The 17,428-nt window shown below is 39.8% G+C and overlaps 1 protein-coding gene across 1 annotated transcript; it reads right to left on the reverse strand.

Moving 5' to 3' along the window:
• Positions 1-2,079: 2,079 nt before the first annotated feature.
• LOC105501563 lies at positions 2,080-13,816 on the reverse strand. Its single transcript, XM_011927547.1, has 5 exons — positions 13,753-13,816; positions 13,011-13,218; positions 12,660-12,764; positions 2,519-2,598; positions 2,080-2,402 (listed from the first exon to the last, which is right to left on the reverse strand). The coding sequence occupies exons 1-5, from the start codon at positions 13,814-13,816 to the stop codon at positions 2,080-2,082; spliced, it is 780 nt and encodes a 259-aa protein (XP_011782937.1).
• Positions 13,817-17,428: the final 3,612 nt, after the last annotated feature.

The raw sequence follows: 17,428 nt of genomic DNA on the forward strand, positions 1-17,428 counted from the left end.
TGAGCATGCACCAAGCACTTCTTTCTCCCTTTCCTTCTCACAGTCTGTCCTGTGCTCCCCAAATCAGATCCAGCACTTAGTTGTCTCAAGGAGCTCCACTATACCCTGGAATACCCAGCTCCCCAGTGGGCATACATGGGAAGCTAGGTATCCAGGCTATGGTGGAGCTCCTTCAGACAACTGAGCACTAGATCTGGGGAGTCTCGTGCACTGGAGGCTCACAGTTCTCCACTAGACCAGCAGGGCAGGTTGCTGCCCACCATATTTTTCAAAGTATCTAAAGTTTCTTTCACTTTTATGTTGAGGTCCCATGTTCCTTCTGGATAAAAGTTCACACTGTGAATCCCTAACACACAATTTTGCTATTTCCAAATAGATTAGGCATGCTGACAAACTTTCTAATCCAATATCTTGGAGAAAAATAACAACAACAAAAACACTTTTACCCCATTTAATTTCCAAGATACTTAAAGACATCATTGAAAAATAATTATATATTTCATTTTTGACAATTTTAAATAAGTCTTAAATATGATTTTGAGCCAGCAGTGGTGGCTCACACCTACAATTCCAATGCTTTGGGTGGACAAGATAAGAGGATTGCTTGTGGTCAAGAGTTCAAGACCAGCACAGGCAACATAACAAGACCTAGTCTCTACAATAAATACAAAAAGCTGAGAGGGTGGTGCATGCCAATAGCCCCAGCTAATCAGGAGGCTGTAGCAGAAGGATTGTTTCAGGCTAGGAGTTCGAGGCTGAAGTGAGCTATGATGGTGCAATTGCACTCTAGCCTGGGCAACATACCAAGACCCTGTCTCAAAAAAAAATTCCATTAATTTGAAAGGAAAGCAAGACCATTTTCACCATGTGGCTTTAAACAGAATTTTTCAAGATAACCTCATTGGAAAAAAAATGGTCACCTTGGCTGCCATAAATGTCCCTTTAAACACAGCATCCTAAACTTATACAGACCCCCTAGTATTTTGTTAAAATGGACATTCTCATCAATAGGTATACAGACTTCTGTTTCACATTTTTAACAAGTTACCTATAATTTCTGAACAAATTTTGAACAGCAAGGTATTTCCATATTAAGGGAAACATGCAATATCTATATTTGTCTGTATAGTTTTAATCAAATCTCACTTGAGATTTGGAGGTCAGAAGAGCAGGATTCAATACTAGCCATCAGCATCTGTGGACAGACAGGTGGACACAGGTGAGGACTGGAGGATCAGCCGGAGAGGTGTTATAAGCAACTGTGAGCATCAGCACCCACACCCCTCAGCATACCAGACAGGTCTGAGGACCACCTGGTTAAGTAACTTATACCTTCAGCAGAAAATGTGCTCTGGCTTCTGTATTTCTAGTATCAACTTTCCTGAGTATCATAGCTGATAAAATTAGATTTTAATGGCTATAGTTTAAAATATAATTCCTTGTGTTAAAAGAAAAAAAACCTATTGGAATATCCAGAGAAGATTTTCCTTATTTATTTATTTATTTATTTGAGATGGAGTCTCACACTCTGTCCCCCAGGCTGGAGTGCAGTGGCACCCGATCTTGCTCAGCTCACTGCAAGCTCTGCCTCCCGGGTTCACGCCATTCTCCTGCCTCAGCCTCCCGAGTAGCTGGGACTACAGGTGTGCACCACCACGCCTGGCTAATATTTTGTGTTTTTAGTAGAGATGGGGTTTCACCTCATTAGCCAGGATAGTCTCGATCTGATCTTGTGACCTGCCTGCCTCGGCCTCCCAAAGTGCTGGGTTACAGGCGTGAGCCACCACGCCCGGCCTGATTTTCCTTATTTTATGAACACTGACTGATACTATAATCCAAACTACTCAAGTGTAACAGGCTATCCTTAATTAACTCATGAGATAAATGGTCTCGCCTGTGTTGCTGGGGCTGAGGAGAAGAGACTTATTAAAGTGCAGAGGAGCATCCCTGACTCCTTCTACCAAAACCAAAAAGTGACCTTCAAAATGTGGCTATTTCCAAGAAATGCTGTCAGCAGATGGAGCTGCAAGAGGAACATCTTGGGCAGCCCAGCCTTACATATCTTCTTCCTTGGGTGGTTTATGTTCTGACTTGTAACACTGTGAGAGGGTAACTATTATACTGGAAACAATAATAAGTTGCAGCATCTTCAGGCTGTAGGCTACTGATGGTGAGCGTGAAATCTGTCCCAGATCCACTGCCACTGAACCTCGATGGCACACCAGTGTACAAACTGGATGCATAAGAAATCAGCAGCTTAGGCGCGTTCCCTGGCTTCTGCTGATACCAGGCTAATCCTTTGTTAATGCTTTGACTCGCCCGGCAAGCGATGGTGACTCTGTCTCCTACAGATGCAGACAGGAAGGTTGGAGACTGGGTCAACTGGACATCACATTTGGCACCTGAGAGGGAAAAATAATAATTATCCACACAGTTATGTTGTAAGAGAATTTCTGTGAAGAGCCAGGCAGTACAGAGCACACTGGCTGAGTAAATTCCTAGTGTTCTCCTTCCTTACCTGGGAAACAGAGTAGCAGGAGCCCCAGGAGCTGAGCAGGGGCCCTCATGTCTATGCTGTGTCCTGACTGAGACTGACTCCTGCACAGAGTGTGACCAGCATATTAATAAGTCTTCAGGGCAGGGGGTTGTGCTCTGCAAACATGCAAATCAGCAGAGGATGGGGCAGGCTGAGCACAGCTGCAGGGCAATTTTTTAGCAGAGGCCCAATGTTGCCAGGTGTCCCAGGTTAGATAAGAGCTGAACAGATTTGCCTGCAGAGAACGTGTTTCTTGCTGGGGGGGCATTTGGTTACATTTTGTTACCTGTACATATGACGAAGGCCAGACAGGCTTCCTCATTGCTCTGATTGTGTAATGACCTTCGTGTAAATAAAGGTCAGCACTATCATCCAGAGATGGTATGAAGTAGACGAGCAATAAAAAACATAGTAGATCATGAGTTGTAAGGAAGGATAGTGTTTGTCATTATTAACCAGCCATCTCCAGCTAAGTGACCTGTCCTTCTCCATCTCTGAGCACTGTGCCCTACTACTTCCATCAAGGCCAGCCAAGGACAAGGGTTTTCTTCTTCCGCATCTGAGAGCATCAGAGCATCAGCTACCTTCCTGGGTTGGTTTGCTACCACAGATACATGCTGAATGTTCCCTTAGTGCCTCAGATTATTGTCATGCATTCTATTCCCTGTTAACCCAAGCCATTCCCTTCAGAAGTTCAGGTCCTCTGTAGATCAAGTGTTCATTTATACTCCGATCTACTGTGTTCCTAAACCCACATCGTTTATCATCACCAAATCTCTTCGTATTACTAAGAAAATAAATGCACTTCTCAATGGTTGGGTTTAAGACAGTGGGGCCCAAGCAGGGTGAGGAGAAGCAGGCAGAATGTGAAGTTAGAAGCCCTGCCTGGGATGTTGGAACTACAGTGGTAAGGGGATGTTTCCCCAAATGGAAGAGAAGGCACTGTTGGGTCAGTGTGTATACCAGAAGGTGGGATGGGCAGTGCATTCACGTAGGTCAGAGTTCCCAGTGCAGAAGTCAGAGCCCAGGCGGCGTAAGGAGAACACCAACACAGAGGGCACAAAGTAAGGGATGGCCACAGAAATGGTATCAGAACTAGAGCAGGGAGTGTGGATTTGTGTGTGCAGAGCTGTCTGCGAGGAAGGGGTAGGTGACAGTGATGACTAGAGACTGGTTTTTAATAGAAAAATTGAATTAGCAAATGCATTAATGATAGAGCCAAGATTTTCACAGTTAGAAAAAATGTTACAAACAATAAAAGAGGAATATTTTAATAAACTCTTTGGTTTTGGAATGGAATTAGAGATACCAGTGTAAACTCAGGGTTTTTGTAGATATAGACATAAATGTGTATCTATGTGTAAATAGATAATCTTTCCTAGCCTAGAAAAAATGATACCACAGTCCTAAATAGTACCCATGGTGTTCAGATATTCATTTGAAAATGCCATTTTCCACTAAAAGGAACCAGTAATTCTTGGAGAAACGTCTATTTCTAGGACTAGGATAAAGAAAATGCAAGATGAGCCTGGACCATCTTGAAACTAACAAACGCTGAAAGAATGATGTAGTCATGGCAAGAGGAAATACAAGCCAATTTGAATGTGACACCAATTAGTCAGATCTGAGAAATTTTAAGTATCAAAATGATGATTAATGATGATAACATATTATAACCCAATGAAGAAAATATAAGCCTATGAGTTCATACCAATATTTCAGAAACAAATGGGGGAGTCATAAAATATCAAACAACTTCCCAAATTTTCATTAATTACAAAGGGAAAAAGCAACTGTGCCTCAGAGAGTTCTGGCAGACATCACGTTAATTCAGGTCCAAAACAAACATTATCAGTAACAGGACAAATTAAAATAAGGCACCGCCTGGTAGGATGCAATGAGAAAACCAGAGCATCACTTCTAGACATTCCTGCCTGTTGTGAGCTGTATTGGTATCTCCCAAAATGTATATGTTGAAGCTGTAACCTGTAGTACCTCATAATATGACCATATTTGGAGATACAGTGTTTAAAGAAGTAATTGCGTGAAACAAAATCATTTGGTTAAGGCCCAATCCAACATGTCTGGTATCCTTATAAGAAGGGGGACACATACATATGTGAGGGAAAGACCCTGTGATGACACTTCAGAAGACAGCTATCTATAAGCCAAGGAGAGAGGCCTCAGAAGAAAACAATCCTGCTGACAGTTATATCTTAAACTTGTAGACTTCAGAATTGTGAGAAAATGAATTTCTGAAATTTAAGCCACCCAATCTGTGGTACTTTGCTCTGGCAATCGTAACAAATGAATCTACAGCAAAAGATGCATTGTCTGAACTTAATAATGGGGAAACAAACAAACCAACCCAAATTGTGGGACATCTCACAAAATAACTAGTGCATCATCTTCAAAGTTACAAGATCATGAAGTTCAGGGAAGACTGAGGGTCTGTTCCAGACTAAAGAAAACTACAGAGACAAGGGCCGGTAAAGGAGGCACACAATGTGAGACTGGGTCACTTTGCTACAAAAGTCATTAGTGGAACAATTGACAAAACTTGAAACAGACCTGAGGACTACATAGAGTGATGTGTTAATGGTGATTTCCTGATTTCATTATTGTATTGAAATGACGCAGGAGAAAGTCATTTGTAGTGACACATAGTAGAGTCTTAGAATGCGCCTATAACACTTTCAACTTACCCTCAAATGGTTCCAGTGGGAAATAAGTACTTCATACTGTCCTTAAATTTCTTATTTATTTATTTATTTATTTATTTATTTATTTACTCGAGAGTGAGTCTCACTCTGTTGCCCAGACTGGAGGGCAGTGGTGCGATCTCAGCTCACTACAACCTCCACCTCCTGAGTTCAAGCGATTCTCCCGCCTCAGCCTCATGAGTAGCTGGGATTACAGGCATGTGCCATCACACCCAGTTAACTTTTGTATTTTTAATAGAGACAGGATTTCTCCGTGTTGGCCCAGCCTCCCAAAGTGCTGGGATTACAGGCATGAGTCACTGCGTCCCCAGCCTGTTCTTACATTTCTTTCAAAGTTTTAAAAATAAAACATCAGTTCTCAAGTGCGTGCTAAAGATATTCTTAGTATTTTGGAGTGGCTCTGACCCATCTCTATCATCATTATAACATCAAGTGATTTACTAGAGATACACAAGATGATATCACGTTTGCTCAAAGGATGTGCCACTCACACATACATTATTGTCCAGAGACCAAAAGTCATAAGTCTCTTTAATACCCAGTGAACTAATGAATTGCGCCTCTTTCTTGATTGGGGTCCCCATATTCTACCTCCTTGGCATCATTTGGCTTTATATTCTATATCTTATCAGGATAAAATTCTGACTAGTGTTGTCAGGCCCAACTACCTCAGCATGAATCATTTCTTCCTCCAACTAAAAAGGATTGCCTCAGAATTGGAGTCTGGATTAGGATAGACCCTGGATCACCTAGGTCACCTAGGATTAATTTTCTCCAATGTAGGATGAAAAGCAACCAAGACCATGTCACCTAGGAAATTACTGTTAGTTGCAGAGAGACCAGGGAGGAAGGGGCTATGGGGATGAAAAAAACACCTGCCCTGCTATTCATGTATCAATGCCAAGGAGTCCCCAAGGCCTGAAGTGGAGGCTGCAAAGTGAACCCGTGTCCACCCAACATAGGGTGGGAATGCTGGTGTCTGCACAGCAGTACTGGTGCCATTTGAGTCTATGATGACTCACGTACCTTCTGTTGTATAGAGAAATGTTACTCAATGTTTTTAGATATCTGTGTTATCAAAATGTATTCTAAAAGTCTCTATTCAAAGCAATATTTTTTCTATGTAGGAGATGAAGATAACATATGATGAAAAATAGATGGCAGAATACATGTAAACATATGCAGGTAATTAAAAGATACTGACCAATGTTGCTACCAATGTTGCTGCTGTTTTCATTACAAATATATGTATGTGTATGTTCCATTCTGTCCTTCTGTACTCATTCCAGAATTAGATCATGTCCTGTCTCAGGACTGTAATAATGTTTTAAATGTTAAATTTATTCCTCAAATTAATGGCTTTTAATGACTTGAAAAACCTTTTTAATAATCTTATGAAATAGTGAACTGTCTGCCTAGAAAATGCTGATCTGTGAAATATTGATTTATAATTTTCATGACTCTCCAGGTTTAAAAACAGACCATGTAATTTTTTTTTTTTTTTTTTTTGAGACAGAGTCTTGCTCTGTCGCCCAGTCTTGGTCTGGCGCCATGTCGGCTCACTGCAAGCTCCACCTCCTGGGTTCATGCCATTCTCCTGCCTCAGCCTCCCGAGTAGCTGGGACTGCAGGCACCCACCACCACGCCTGGCTAATTTTTTTGTATTTTTAGTAGAAACAGGGTTTCACCATGTTAGCCAGGATGGTCTTGATCTCCTGACCTCGTGATGCACCTGCCTCGGCCTCCCAAAGTGCTGGGATTACAGGCTTGAGCCACCGCGCCCAGCCTATTTTAATTTTTTGATTTTTATTTAATTTATTTTTTATTTCAATAGGTTTTTGGGGAACAGGTGGTTTTTGGTTACATGAATAAGTTCTTTATGGTGATTTAAGAATAGACCATTTTAAATAATGATTTTTTTGTTTTCTGTGAATTTCACTTGTAGGGTGAAATATAAAACGATGATATTTTCCATTTTATTACCAAATTACACTGGTTAAGACTAGGATCATTTGATAAATTTTTAGTTCCAATGAGCAAAAATCTCAACTTACACTGTATTAAATAGTAAATGGAATGTTGATACTTGTATTATTCCTTTTCGTGGTGCTATAGAGGAATACTGAGGCTGGGTAATTTATAAAGAGGTTTATTTGGCTCATGGCTCTGCAGTCTGTACAAGAAGCACAGCACCAACATCTCCTTCTGGTGAGACTTCAGTAAGCTTTTGCTCTGGCAGAAGACAAGGGCAGAAAGCATCACATAGTGAAAGAGGGAGCAAGATAGAGAGAGGAGGCTCCAGCCTCTTTTAAACAATCCATTCTCCAGGGAACTAACTAGGCAGAACTCACTCAATACCAGAGTGTGCCAAGCCATTTATGAGGGATTCGCCCCCTTGACCCAAACACTTCCCAGTAGGTCCCACCTCCAACACTGGGGATCCTGGTTCATCATGAGATTTGATGGGAAACAAATCCAAGCTGAGTCAATACTCAAGTTAACATAAAGTCCAGAGAAGAAGTTTTCAGAGAAAGCTTTATCCAATTGACTCATTTTTGTCACTACAATCTAATTTATTCTTACAGCTCTGTGGGCGGCAAGCCACCCAGGTACTGAGGCAAGAGATGGAGGGCATGAGCTGTTCCAGTATAATAAAAGATATAAAATAAGAATAGTTATACTAGATATAGATAATAGATATGATTATATATGAATGTCATTAATCATTAGTTTGTAGCAATTACTGTTTATTCCAGTATTATAATAATCCTTGCTCTACAATCATAACCGAGGAAAAACAAGGCCATACGGAGATAGGAGCTGCAGGGACGTAGTGAGAAGTGACCAGAAGACAAGTGTGAGCCTTCTATTATGCCAGGGCAGGGCCACCAGAGGGCTCCTTGGTCTAGCAGTAACGCCAGCATCTGGGAAAATGACTGTTGCCAAGCGAACTGTGGTCTAGCAGTAGCGTCAGTGTCAAGGAAAAGCACCCTCTATTTAGCAGACCAGGAAAGGGAGTCTCCCTTTCCCCTGAGGAGTTCAGAGAAGACTCTATTCCTCCACCTCTTGTGGAGGGCCTGACATCAGTCAGGCCCACCCGCAGTTATCCAGAGGCCTAACGGTCTCATCTGTGATGCTGTGCTTCAGTGGTCACGCTCCTAGTCCGCCTTCATGTTCCATCCTGTACACCTGGCTCTGCCTTTTAGATAACAGTAGTAAATTAGTGAAAGTAATAAAAGTCTCTGATATGCAGAGATAATGGCGTAAGCTGTCTTTCTCCTCTCTTCTCTCTGCCTCGGCTGCCAGGCAGGGAAGGGCCCCCTGTCCAGTGGACATATGACCCACATGACCTTACCTATCATTGGAGATGGCTCACACTCCTTACCCTGCCCCTTTGTCTTGTATCCAATAAATAACAGCGCAGCCTGGCATTCGGGGCCACTACCAGTCTCTGCATCTTGGTGGTAGTAGTCCCCAAGGCCCAGCTGTCTTTTCTTTTATCTCTGCCTTGTGTCTTTATTCCTACAATCTCTTGTCTCCACACACGGGGAGAAAAACCCACCGACCCTGTGGGGCTGGACCCTACACCTCTCCACTGTGCTTTCCATTGTGCCAGTTCCATATTAAGGGGCTTTAGAATTGACACTAAGAAATCCTGGTGTTTTATACTCCTTGTTCATATATGGTGCTCATTCTTATAACTCCAGCAGTAATTCTGAGATTAAACCCAACTGGGCAATACATCCTTGGAGTTGGATTGGGATATATATTTCCAAAACAAAACAGCCTGTTAAATAGTAATTGAGATCTATGGAAGAAGAAAATAGCTGCTTTAGACAAAAGAATACAAATGTTCACTCTCCCATCTGTGAACATAGCTCAGAGTTAAAGAATGTAAGTGGAAAGATAAGCTGGAATTTCAAGGAGGAGTCATTATAGATCTGAGGGACATAAAGAAAGATGGCTCCTTTCTCTTTTTTGCCTAGAAAAAAACAAACATGTTTAAAGAAGAAAATAGAGGAGAGTAAAGAGGAAGAAAGTGAACTTCACTACAAATAAATACTAAACATAGGAAAAGATGCTCTGCTAAAACTGGGTCCAGTTCATTCTTATATATGGTATCAGAGCACTGTGTTAGGAGGTTTCACATAGCAGGGATATGATGCATTGAAAGACCACTGTCTTTAAACATAAGATGATTTCATTATCTGGCAATGAACAAGACTACAATTGGCTGTATTTTTCAGAAAATGTAAGTGTTCAACTTCCTTAATATGTTCCCCCTTCCTCTCACTGTCCATGCTGAGGAATGAACAGTAATAATGGACAGTAATAATACACTAAGTGGACCCAGGTGCCCAGTGCCCCACCTGCCCCGAGTAATAGAATCTCCAGGGGAGGAACTCAGGGGGAGCAGGGACAGAGAAGCAGTGAAATGTTATCTGTTTGTTTACTACCTGTCCCTGCCATTAAAATGAAAACTCTATGAGGGCAAGGCTTCTTTTGTATTTGTTCAAAATGCACTCTGCCTAGGAGATTTCAAGATGTTGATACTGTTATTTGTATACTATTGTATACAAATAATGATCCTGTTATCTGTGTAATTCTACAAATGTTTTTTATTTGGGTTTTGGAATAAATGAAGAATTGCTATACCAGAGTTTAAAAGCTGAAGCAATTTCACCTACCACCCCCAGGAGGAGCTGTGACACCTTAGGTCTGCTAGTGACAGAAGGACTTGGGAGGTCTTGACATGTTATTTGAGAACCTGGTAGACCTAAAAGCAGTGACAAGGGAGATTCCTAAGTCTGTGGTGACTCATTTTCTGAGATATTGTTTATGCTGAGGGAAATATCAGAGATCTGGTCTGGATTTATTGAAGTGCCTATGAGATGTCCAGGAGAAACTTAAAATACGTATTCAAAATTCAAAAGAGAGTCTGAGATAGATAAATTTGAGCACTTTATTCCATTTAGTGGTACAAATATATTTCACATACTGATATCAAATTTATGTTTCAATTGTGTGTTGAAATTATATGCTCATAAACACAGGGTCTATTATAAAAGTTATTTATGCATTCAAGTTGACTGTTGTTGATTTGAAAGAGTGTAGATGATGTAAAAAATTTACATTAAGAAACTTTGTTAAACTTTATCAAAAATTTTATTTTTAATTTGACTCCTGAGCCTTTAGGCATACAATCACATTTCTGGAGTAATGGTATTTTTTTTCTCCTCTTTCCACTGTTTGTCTTCACGGAGGCAATTTTGCTCTCAATGCTCTCTGAAACTTTGCATAGGCTCCTCATGCACCAAGCTGTATTATGAGGTTCCCTGGAGTTGGGCCCAAGTACATTAGGCAGTGAATGGCAGCAAGATGATGCCACAGCACCAAGATTACCTAACAATATTTTAGAACTCAAATATGACTTTGAAAGAGTTCCTGAAGCCACAGATAAGTGAAAAAATTCCTAGCAGACAGTAAGGGAATCAGGCTTCCATATCTATGCTTCTATCCTCAACTTGCCTAACACCAAGTTCTCAAAAACTAGAACTACCATATGATCCAGCAATGCCATTACTGGATATGCATCCAAAGGAAATAAAATCAATATGTCAAATATCTATCTGCACTTCCATGTTTTTTGCAGCACTATACACAATAGCCAAGATATGGAATCAATCTGTGTCCATCAACAGATAAACGGATAGAGAAAATGTGGTATATCTGCACAATGGAATAGCATTCAACCATAAAAAGAAGGAAATTCTGTCATTTATGACAACATGGATGACCTTTGAGGACATTATGTTAAGAGAAATAAGTCAGATGAAGAAAGACAACCACCTCATGATCTCATTCATATACAGGATCTAAAAAAGTTAATCTCATAGAAATAGAACATTATGGTGGTTACCAGAGCCTGGGGTGGTTAAGGGGAGAGGAGATATACTGGGCAGATGTTGGTCAAAGATACATAATTGGTTAAATAGGAGAAACAAATTCAAGAGATCTATGATACACCAAAGTAACTATGACTAGTGAGCATTTTATTCTTGAAAAATGCTGAATGGATGTTACATGTTCTCACCACAAAAATAAGAATTATGTGAAGTAAAGCATATGTTAGTTAGCTAGAATTAGCCATTCCACAATGTATATAAACTTCAAAATATCATATTGTACATGATAAATACATACAGCTTTATCTGTCAATTGAAAATAAATACATTTGAAAAAAAATGGCAACATTACTTAATACTTTTTCTAACTCCAATTATAATAATCTGTATTCTCCAAATGTTTTTATGATCAAGAAACTAAGAATGATAATATTCATTTAAAAACTTTGGGATGCAGTTAAAACAATACTCAGAGGAAAACTTACAACTTTAAATGATTACATTGCATGAAAAGAATTGTTTAAAATTGACAGTTTTCTGGGGATCCCCTTACTTCCACTGCTTTCTTTGTTTGATGGCTATTAAATACTAAACTTAGTACTCATTAAAGGTTGTAGAGTCAGGTGTAGTTTTGGGTAGACCTTGAAGTCTCATTAGAAGCCACAGGTTTTGAACACATACACATGAAAGTTCCCTAGGTGGAGACTATAGGGAAACAACAGCAAGGAAGCTGATAGGCTGGGAATGATAAGATCAAAACATAGAGATTAGTTTAATGTTATCATTGTTTTCTCACCAGACACAACAAAACTTCATTTAGACAACAAATAATTAAATAACCTAACTGTTATTTAATCCTTATTGATTAGAGTGGGGTGGTACACAGATTATTGCCTCCTTGAGTATTCTGAATTCCAAAATTTAAGGTAATGTCTTTGTTCTCTCCATACTCCTTCCGTGTAAGATGTTAGGTGAAAGTTGGCCAGTAGTGCAATGGGGTTAAGCGGAAAGGTCACCTGATAATAGTTTATGCCAAGAGTACAAGAGGAAACCCTTCAACTTTGGTATTACGTAGTTGAATAATATCAAAGAAGAATGGAGATGTTTAAGAAGAGAGAGAAATAAGTAAGAGAGATCCTAGTGGTCATTAGTGGTCATTTAGCAAGAACAAACCAGATGAAATAGACGAAATAACAATTCCAGGGATTTAAGGAGAGCAAGACTGTAAGATCTGTGCCTAGGTTACATGCCGCTTTCATATCTATCCTTGTTTTCCCCCTATTATTGGAGGGAGAACTGGAGAACTCAGAGCATTAGCGAAGAGTCACAATGACTGTGTGGATGAGGGTGAGCACGCTGAGAGGGAGGAAAAATTTCCTTTAATGCTACTATTTGGAATCTAAGCTAGATCAATCTTGGTCTTTGTTTCTGTTTTCCTTAGAGGTGGAAATGATGAGTTTGGCAAAAAACAGGGACTTGGCCATGTGAACTTACCCCTGCTCAGAAATGAGATTATTGGCACAGCTGGACAATGTGAGGAAGGCTGTCCTAGTCTCTGCCATATCAAGTATGTCAGGCAGAGCATGGGGGCAGCAGAAACTAAAGAAACAAAAAGGAAGTGAGTTGCATGGGCATGGAGAAGCGTTATAAACACCACAGGGTCACCCAGTTCCACATTCTGAATATTTTCAGTAGCAGCGGAGGCAATCCCACCAAGAGCATTTGGAGGTTTTTGTAACAGGGGTCATCACTGTGAGAGGTGTATTATCCCTCTGTTGGCAGAAGTAATATGCAGCATCCTCAGATTTCATGCTATTAATTGTCAGGGTAAAATCTATCCCATACCCACTGCCACTGAATTGAGGTGGGATTCCAGAAACGAGAGTAGTAGCATCTTTAATAATGAGTTTAGGAGCTTCTTCTGGCTCCTGTTGGTACCAGTTCATATCATCATCAGTGTCTTGGCTGGCTTTGCAGGAGATGATGACTTTGTCTCCTGGAGTCACTGACTCACTCGCCGGAGACTGAGTGAGTATCATTTCTGCCCTGGCATCTGATTATGGAGGAAAGTAAAAAACATAAATCAATTGCATCATATTTGGAGAGAATGAGGAAAATCAATTCTTCATGAAACTATATTTTTGTGGAGATGTGGAGAACCTAGGGACATGGGGAAGAGGAATTGTTTCATTAACCAGAGATCCAGAGGAAGAGGAAGCTGAGGAGCTGAACCTGGGAGGCCGTGGCCTTGGCCCCGACCTGCAGGTAGTAGTTGCCTAATCAGTTTGACAGCATATGTGATAACTGCAGAGATGATAGGGGGTTATATAAGGAAAAAAATGCGAATTATATGGTACATGATAAGACATGGGGAGAGAGTGCTTAAATGGCAGAATGTGTGAAACCTAACCCATGAGATCCACATGGTTTTATCTTCACAACTGTGCACACTCAGAATGTTATGATTAATGTAACCTCTTGGGCACACTGTTATCATCTTTCCCTTTCTTTGCTTTTCTGCAACAAAACTCATCATTCTGCAGGCTTTAGTGTTATATCTTCTGTGGTTCTGATCCTTAGTACCTACCAGTGGTAGACTCCATGGTGATACTCTTAACATTAGCAACAATTACCCACTCTTTGAGCACCATACCCAGGATCCTATTCTGTTACTCTCAGTGAAATCTGGGGTGAGAGAGGCTTCACTTGAATACTGCACACTCAATTCCCTGATTACTGGAATCAGATCCAGCTGAAAAACTGGAAAACAGATCCAGCTGCATAACTTATAGGCCCCATTGGGCAGGGGGAAAATGCAGGGCTGCTTGTTGAAACAGGAGGAGAATTCCCTTTAAAATATTTTATTAGTTTTAAGATATAATAATAACATGAGTAGCAAGATAGACTTCATATAATTCAAGATGTCTATTGATACATTCTATCACTGTCTCTTCCACTACAAGAAAAAATATTGTAAATAGTTTTTCTCACTAATAATTGATTAATCTGAAGCTTCATGTGAAAATAATGTTCTTTTTTATCAAATATAACAATACGTTTACACTTAATTTTTACCTCTAATACTGTGGAAATTTGTTTTGCATTGTTGTAGCAGTTTTCAAAACTGGAGAATCTACTCTTTGAAGAATTCTAATAGCTCCCTGATATATTTTATTACAGTGTTCCTATGAATGCTTTTATTTGTGTTTATTGCCTGAGCATCAGCAGGTCCTGTCCTGGTGCTCAGGCTGGAGAGTTAAAATTAATTACACTTCAGTTTAATTGCAATTTATTAAGCCACACAAGTATATGAAAACAGTAGTGCTTAGAATTTTGATTAATAGCTACAGCTAACAGAGCATATTCTATGTTCCTAGGCCCCATACCAAGCACAACGTCTCCTCTATGCTTCCTATCAGGTCTGTGAGATATTTTTTTAATCACCCCTTGAGGATCACCTGGTTGATATGTTAAATAAATTGCAAGTTCAAACATCTAGCTAAAAGACAAGTCAGAGTTTAGACGTAAGTTTGTCTGATCGCAAACTCCTTGGCATGCAGTCTGTTTACAGTGATGCATGATTGTCCTCAGATTTGCCTATGTTTTCCTTTCTCATTGTGTGGACCTTCTCAGTGTAATTCCACACTTTATTTGTAACATTGTGCTGACTCAGTCTTCCTCATCCTTCATAGTGTCTATAAAAGAGAGAATCACAACCGATTACAAACTAGCTGTCTACCCTGACAAATTAAAGCCAATTTTAAAACTTTTTATTCTACATGACTCCCATCCCAACCTTTGAGGTCCCTTGTGGTATCAGAGGCAGTGGATGCCACACAGATTTCTCACTCCAATCAGAATACCAGGTTGATACAGCTGCAAGTATTCCTGTCAACATGACTGAACCTTCCTCCCATAGAGCTTCAGTCCTCAACAAAATTCTCCTTTGAGGTGGATTCAGCACCTTAGGTTCCGGCACTCACCTCTCTCTGGTTTTGGAAGCAGTGCTATGAAGCTTTTCAGATGCTGATTTTCATGTGAAATACTGTCGCTCAGCCTCTTTCTAGATTTTTTGAAGATTACAGCCAATGTATTAGATTTTGATTTTGATTTTCTTCCCTTACATTTCTCCTTCCCAAAACAACTATCCAAGTCATCCCAGAGTGTCATTTCTTTATTCTCCAATGATTGCCTACTCATGATTCTGATTAAATATGAGCATGGAAGTAAAATAGGAATAAGACAGTACTAGTTTCCAAGGCAACAGGTCACATGACCCCACTGATAAGACAAGAGACAGTAAGCAGCAGGTACCAAGCAAGATCTTGCTGATAAGACAGGATACAGTAAAGAAACCAGCCTAAACCAGCTAGAACCAAGATGGTAATAAAAGTGATCATCACTGTTCATTATATGCTAATTATAATGTATTAGCATGCTAAAAACCACTCCCACTCCCACCAGTGTCATGACAGTTTACAAATGCCATGGTGACACCTGGAAGTTACCCTGTATGGTATGGACTGGGGAGAAACTCTCAGTTCCAGGAGCTCTCCACCCCTTTCTCAGAAAACTCATAAATAATCTATACCTTGTTTTGCATATAATCAAGAAATATCCATAAAATAGTCAGCTAGTAGCCCCCTCCTTTCCCCACCACTCTACTCTACCTATGGAGTAACCCTGCTTTGCCTATGGAGCAGCCACACTTTTATTCTTTGACTTTTTAAGAAACTTGCTTTTACTTTACTATGTTGGCTGACTCTTGAATGCTTTCTTACAGTAAGCCAATAACTCAGTTGGTCTCCCAGGCTGAGTCTCAATTTGGGGTTCACCTACAACAGAAAGTCTCACAATTCTGTGTTTCAAAAGTTTACTTACTGGTTCTGTAATTGAAAGGCTTGGAAATTACTAGCCTTAAGACCCTTTGTAAGATCAGAAGAAAAAAGAATGAGACTAAGACATGCTTTGATGAATCCGATGTCCCTACCCAGGGCTCACATTATCTAAATATGTTCTGCTTCATATTTTCTTTTATAAGTCTAAATATTTTGTGTTTTATATTTAAGAGTTTAATCCATTTGGAAAGTATTTTTTGTGTATGTTATAAAAAAAATCTGATAGCATTTTTCCCATATGAATAAGATACATTGCCTAAAATTATTTACGAAATAGTTCATTCTTTACCCAGTGATCAGCAATACACACATGGACACACACACACACATACACACACACACACCTGCATTAAAATGCATCCAAATGGTAATGTCAGTGGTTGACTTAGTAGAATAAAGTAGCACTTAAATTTTCTATTTCAGCACTTCTGTTATATTCTCAGTGGTAAAAAGGCAAAATGTGTCTCTTCCCATGAAGATGAATTATGACTTCTCAGTGCCTGAAGAACAGCTAATATGTACCTCTGGCTTTTCCCAGTCTAGTGATAGAATAGTGCTGAAGAAATATCATCTGGATAGAAGGTGGGCGGAAAAGATCTGTTGATTGAATTAAAAAATAAAATATTTCAGGAAAGCAGCTATGCTAGAAGAAAAGTGCTGATAAATTCTCACCAGAAGCCCCGGTACTTGACTGACTAATACAGCTCTGAGTGGAGCAGGAAAGCAGCAGAGATGGAAGGGAAAATGCAAGGACTTGGAGAAAGAGCTAGAGCTCTTTACTAGGCAATCTAGGTGACCGGTCATTAAGAGGATTTCAGAAAAGAAAACGGAGACAAAATCAACCGCCTGAAATGGTCCATGGCCCCATGCTCTGTCTTCCACTCTTTGCCCAACAACCAAGTGCTACAGAGGATCTGCTAAACAAAGCCCCTAAGGACACAGTGCTCAGGCCCAATTCTGAATGGTGGTGAGGGAAGGTAATCATAAAATGTATCCAGATGTATTTGGAAAAATCAGGGAGAATTCTTGTGCAATATTTTGAAAAATATAAGATTGAATAGAGTAATTCCATCAAAGATAAGTAACTTTAAATGAAATGGTACTGCAAAATTGCAAATGCATCATGGGGAAGAGATCTGTGCCTGGTGAGAGAACATAGCAAGAAAATGGCAAATTAAAGTACTATTTTGAAAAATACAAAATTATTTTCTGCAACAAATAATTGTACATTTAAAAGACACCAAAAAACTCACATACAATTTATAACAAAAGTGAGATATTTAACAGGAAAATTATATTAAAATAAATTTATCAGGCTATAGGTTGAAGAAAAAGAAAAGCAGAACTAGGAATCATAATATAAAT

The sequence above is a fragment of the Colobus angolensis genome, unplaced genomic scaffold, assembly GCF_000951035.1.
Source record: "Colobus angolensis palliatus isolate OR3802 unplaced genomic scaffold, Cang.pa_1.0 Scaffold723, whole genome shotgun sequence".
Lineage (NCBI taxonomy): Eukaryota > Metazoa > Chordata > Mammalia > Primates > Cercopithecidae > Colobus > Colobus angolensis.

Bases quoted from the DNA above. Each gene is read 5' to 3' on its own strand.
- LOC105501563 (XM_011927547.1), bottom strand. From the start codon at position 13,816: ATGGTGCTCAAAGAGTGGGTAATTGTTGCTAATGTTAAGAGTATCACC. The intron at 13,219-13,752 runs GTAGGTACTAAG...CTCCATAATCAG, and splicing joins CACCATGGAGTCTACCACTG to ATGCCAGGGCAGAAATGATA. The intron at 2,403-2,518 runs GTAAGGAAGGAG...TTTCCCTCTCAG, and splicing joins CCTGCTACTCTGTTTCCCAG to GTGCCAAATGTGATGTCCAG.